General features: G+C 35.0%; 1 protein-coding gene across 1 annotated transcript in view; it reads right to left on the bottom strand.

The window, feature by feature from the left end:
- Nucleotides 1-867: 867 nt before the first annotated feature.
- Nucleotides 868-6,000, bottom strand: part of RBM25 (RNA binding motif protein 25) — a 49,698-nt gene continuing 44,565 nt past the window's right edge. Inside the window, exon 19 of the mRNA XM_065941752.1 lies at nt 868-4,720. Within this exon, the coding sequence (XP_065797824.1) occupies nt 4,628-4,720 (93 nt within the window). The 3' untranslated portion in view covers nt 868-4,627. The remainder of the gene's footprint in view (nt 4,721-6,000) is intronic.

The following is a 6,000-nucleotide window of genomic DNA, read 5'->3' as shown; positions in this document are numbered from 1 at the left end:
ATACCTATCCAAAATAAATTTCTGCAATCAGAATTCTATTCTTTAATCTGCAATGTCCATTCAATATTGGTAGCCATTAGCTAAATATGTCTGTTGAGGATCTTTAAATATGAATATTGCAAATAAAAAAAACTGGATTTTAAAATTCAATTTAGTCACACCTGACTTCTGAACACTTGAAATATGGCCAGTGTAATTGAAAACTATTTTAAATTTTAATTTTAATGAATTAAACTCGACAGTGCAGACCTATACCATGAATTATAATCCAATATCCAGGCCCTTTAGAATATCCAAAAAAAAACATTATAGCCATGTTGCAGCGGGTAGCTAAGACTGTGGGATCTGGGGAATTTCCTGACCGCCCAATGGTTAGGATTCTACACTCTCACTGCTGAGGGTCCAGATTCAGTCCCTGGTCAGGCACCTAAAATACCATTTGCCATGCAGCACAACCAAAAAGAAAGACTCTTGATTTGTAAGGTCTACATATTACCACCTCTGCTGAGAAGCTTCCTCCTAGCCCTTACCTCCCAACCTTGAAGTCAGCGCAGGTTTGACAGTTCATATAGTGTACATCGTATATCTATTAGTGATCTTCTCATTTTTTCTCTACCACTAGACTGTCAGCTACTACAAGGATTTTGCCTTATTTATGTCTATCACTCCATCTAGCTTAAAACATGAATGGCACATATTAAGTGTGCTTCAATGGCAAATATGTCATACACAAAATGACAAAAGGGCTACCTGACTTTAATAATCCAGCTACTACTCTGTGCAAGAGAATCTAGAAGTCATTTATTCAAATAACACACGGTGTGGCAGAGTAGGTAGACTTGTGGAGTGTCATTTAAACAATGTGGCTTGAGAAAAGAATTTTTATTCATTTTTATATACAGAAATTATTTTCTTCCTGGATATTTTAGATTGCCATTCCTAATTTAGTCTTCATGAGTCAATAAAAACGAAAGGCAAAGGACCTTTAAAGATAAAATTATGCATTCAAATGCAAATAAATATTTCAATAATACAATCACAATTCAAAAAATCTACCAGTTTATCAAAATACTATACACCAAGTTCACCTTGGTTTCTAGTGTGAATGTAATAGTTCCTGGGTTCAAAAATATGTGTGGAAAAAAAACCTGTGTGTACATTTCCTAGTTTTCTTCCTGAAACTTAGACTATTTCTTAGCCTATTTGGAATTCCTTCTAATACCTTTATATAGCTAATGGCATTCACAAATCAATTTTACCATCTTTTGCTAAGCAAAACAATTTCTCAATTTCATATTAATAGAAGGCTGAAATATGACTTGGAAAAATGTACAACCATTTTGACATAAAACCTTTCAGCAGTTTTTGGGTAGAAAGTGGAAACATTCATAGAACTTATATCAAAGAGCTGGGTAAATAAGCTTCATATATACATTGTATACCTGCTTGCATTTATCTAAATTTAAATTTTCTTCATATTAGAGAAAAAATGGTAATAGTGTTTAGTCCAGTTTGACTCCTGAGTTCATTGTTTTCTCAATTTGTCTACCATATCTACTATTCATGCGTGATTAGTACCTGAAACTGCACTCTCCACAAAATAATCATCAGCCTCTTTTATCACATATCGGGAAGTGCTCTGATAAGATTCAGAATGAGTAACAACAATAGTGTCCCTGGTGGCTCAGACAGTAAAGATTCAGAATGAGTAACAACATGTTCTCTAAAGAGAGTATGTTCTGGGGCTGGCTGGGAATAAAGTCTAGAATATTGGAGCTGTTCCTGGGCATCCTTTTGGAAGATTACTTTTATGTTTTATGTACCTATCATTTGCCTCAAAAACTGGTTTTAATATACTTAAAAAGAAAAAAAAATTAAGCTGCATTTATGCAGTCTGATAGGATAAAATACCAGTACTGATACTTTGAACTGCCAATCAAAGTAGTCCTTATATCACTTAGCACTGGCAACATGTGGGAGCTGGTCAGAAAGGCAAAGTCTCAGGGCCACCCTAGCCCCTACTAAGTCTCCATTTTAACAAGATCCCCCAGGTGGTTCAGGTGCATGTTAAAGTTTGGGAAAAAACACTTTCTTCCTGCAGACAGATGTACACTTTTAAAATTATTTTATTTACAGGGTCAAGTGAAGAAAAAGCATATTTGTTTCCTAGCTGCCACATCAGAATGGCTGTCAAGACTTTCATGTAATTTTGTAACAACTTGAATGGGCAATATATGGATTAACTAAGGGTTCCAATTTGAAATTAATCTATGGACAAATGGTAAACACAACCTACAAAGTTCAAGGGATCTAGTAAAAATTTTCTTAAGTCTAATATTCCTGACACTAGAATATGTCAGCTTATTCTTATGCTTATAGATATCCAGTTCTTTACATACAAACCTGAAAAATTCTGAAGACCCTGAAGTTTAAGCTTGGTGGCAAAATCTGACTTGAACTGACACTTAATGATTAATGTAGCAGTCTTTAACTCAATGATTAGTCAGATCAGATCATTTGCTGCAGAAATGTTAATATATAAATCTGGGATTCTGACACCAATCTCACTGGAGGTATTATGCAGTATATAGTATGTGCCCCTAAGGGCTTCACATGAGGACCCTTTTAAAGTAAATATGATTGAAAGAGCAGAAAAGACCAAAGCAAGGAAAATTAAACCTACCTGAATAAACTTCCATGCTAATGCTGGCTAAATAAAACCAACCTAATATGATGTCTCAGAAGCAATAATGTTAGAGAGGACAGAGAGGCATAATAAACTGCTCGAACGAGGAGTTACATTCGGGGATCAATCTGAGAAAAGACTGGCAAATTAATTTGTAAATGGCAAGGAACATGTTTCTAAAACTTTCCCTTTAGAAACAAGTTAAAATATTATAACACTGAAAGGGGATATATCTCCATAGATGTCTAGACTAATTCAAAATAAGGGAAATGGCCTCTTCTCACCTTCAGGTACTAATACTCAAAAATCCAGTCCATCAAAAATTCAGCCCATATTTTCAAGTTAAGTTTCTAGTATGCACTGCATAATTACAACATGATGCCATTTATTTAACAAGACTCTGAAAGAATGAGTCCCCAAGAGCAAATATATACATTTTTAATATCTGATATATTTACATAATGGAGCCATGCACATCATGGCTCAGTGTTAAGAACAGTGTTTTCAAATGTCCTCTTAAGATGTAAAAAAAATCCTGTAATTCAAGTTCAGTTATGCTTTTTATGATTTAACACACCCCCTCAATCTTTTTTAAAAATAAATACTCAGACATGGGAATAGCTGCACCTAATTTCTGTCAAGAACTGTTTAAAACTTGGTACATTTTGGGGTAATTTTGCTCCCTGGTTAAGTCCTGATCCATAATAAAGAAAGCCTCATGTATATCTCTAAGAACACAATTAGTACAGTTTTGAACGTTGATAAGCAGAAGTAAACAAGGTGTGTGCCTGCATATACACACACAAGATATAAACCCCTGACAAACACAAATGAGTGGTAACTGCTTTAAATGACTTACTTTATCCTTAGAAATTAGATGTAAACTTTGTAAACTGCCATGCTAAACTGCTATAGTATTTTGTCAAATGTTTTCTAGCCTATAAAATTGCCTAATTTTATCTTTTGATAATTTTTTTAAAGATTTTTTTTCATTTATGCTTTCTGAATGAAGCTTTCTTTTTTAAAACAAAGGGGTACATCAAAATTAAACTAAGGATCAATGAAGTGCAAAAAAATGCATAAAATAAAATTCTCCAGATTCTAAGGATCTGCCTCATTTCTGAACAATGAAATCAGGGGGTAAAACCACTATGATTCACACTCCCTTAAGGAGAGGCTGACACAGCCAGCTATGTGCCAACAGAAAAACCCATTTCATTCAATAGACTGTTGCTTGCCATAAGAGAATACCATGCTCTGGGAGACTAATAACCTAATTATCCCAGACATCTGGATTGGCACAATATCATGTTTCCTTTACAATTCTATTCTTGAATTAGGAAATGTTTAAGGGAAATTTCCAAAGCAAACTAGGAAAAAGTAAGACTTTTATACATACACTCACACAAACACATTCATACAGAGATACAGTAGGAATGGATTGTCTGCTAATTTTCACACTCTAAATTTCACGCCGTCATGAGGGCCTGCCATTTTTGATCAAGGAGGTAAGGGTAATAGGTATGACTGGTTATTTTTTCAATTTAAAATCATTCATGTTGGTGCCTGTACAGTACAGTTCAATATTAAGTGCAATTCTGCATAAGAATTGGGGAGTCATTTTTAATATTTACAAGGAACAAATCAGCAGAACAAGATTATATCAGATAGGCTGTGTACAGTAGCTGCGGCTTATAAAACATACCAGTAATTTGTACCTGGTGAGTATAAAGAGAACCATGGTAGGATTCGGATGTCTTTACAACCAAGGGAGTACACACGGCATCAACAAATTAGAGGACAAAAAAATTCACATTTTCTACATTTAAAAAAAAATTACAGATCTCACAAATGTCTTTGAAGACAAAAAAAAACAAATTAAAGTCCTTTGAAGGATGGGAAAGAAGAAATCTGAAATGGAACTCTTAATGTCAAAGAGTTTTACTTCACAAGACCAATTTTCTTGGCTTCTGTTTCATATATCAATAATCTCCACATCTTGACTATAAAAACTTCTGCTTCTTCATCAAGTACCTAGAAAAGGAAAAACAAAAAAGTCAGTTATACATGTAAGAAAAGCAATCACCAGCATCTCCCAAAAAGGCAAATGGAATAAAAAAGGCTTTTCTCTACCAACAAGCATTTACTTTATTTATACATGTCTTGAGTAACTATTTCCTAAGGAAACCACATGTTTGTTATAAAGAATATAGTCATTCAGACAAATTAGTTATATAATCACCTAATACTTAGTACAGAGTATCTCACTTACCCGCTCCCCAAGAACCTCACAATCTTAGCATTTACTGAGCCCTTATTACATGTGACACTGAAATATTAAATGAGAATACATGTATAGCATTTTAATATAGTTATCTGGGATACAGTAAACAAAATGAACACTGTCATTCCCAAGGGACACAAGACTACTGAATAAATAAAAGGTCCTTTCCCTTTGGCACATCAGATGATCTTTTCTTTACATCTGTGTCTCCTTTGCTGCCCTGCAGAGGGCTAGGGTGGGGAGGGAGGTGTGGCGGTGGGGTTCAGGATGGCAGGGACACACGCGTACCTGGGGTCAATGTTAATGTATGGCAAAAACCATCACGATATTGTAAAGTAGTTAACCTCCAATTAAAATAAATAAAAATCACTTGGATTTAAATCCCACTTCTCCCTCCTACCGGTTACATGCTCTTGGTTGGGATACTTAATTACAGTGAGCCTCAGTTCTCTTATCTGTAAAACGGAGGATACAGTAGCTATGTCATACTGGTTCTACTATGGGAATTAAAAGAGACAGTATGTACAAAGTGTTTTGAAGAGTGCTTAGTACAGCAAGTACCTAACACAAACCAGAAATTTGATTTTTCTGAAAAATTACCCTGCATTTCTCAGTGATGACAAAAAAAGAACTTAAATCAGACGTCCACGAGCTAGACTTAACCTATAATTTAAAAATACCATGCTGCAGGAATTCCCTTGAGGTCCAGGGGATAGAGGACTCCTTGTTCCTACTGCCAAGGGTGTGGGTTCAAACCCTGGGGTACCACAGCCAAAGAAAAACAACTTTGATGCAATACTAACGTGGAATTGTACCCTGGACATAATATAGTTATATGCACAAAAATGCAGCCAAAGTTCATTAGCTTACGTAAAATGAGTGAAGGTACAGTCTGAGAAAGTCAGATTGCTAATGAGAACAAGATATTATTTGAACTGAATATTTAATCTCATTTATTCATAAAATATTTAGAGGGTCCATGAGCTATCACCAGAACGAGCTGACAACACTAACCCAATTGGTTTCCTCC

Source organism: Muntiacus reevesi, chromosome 7 (genome assembly GCF_963930625.1).
Source record: "Muntiacus reevesi chromosome 7, mMunRee1.1, whole genome shotgun sequence".
Lineage (NCBI taxonomy): Eukaryota > Metazoa > Chordata > Mammalia > Artiodactyla > Cervidae > Muntiacus > Muntiacus reevesi.
Note: the sequence above shows the minus strand (reverse complement) of the source record. Positions and strands in the feature narration are given on the sequence as shown.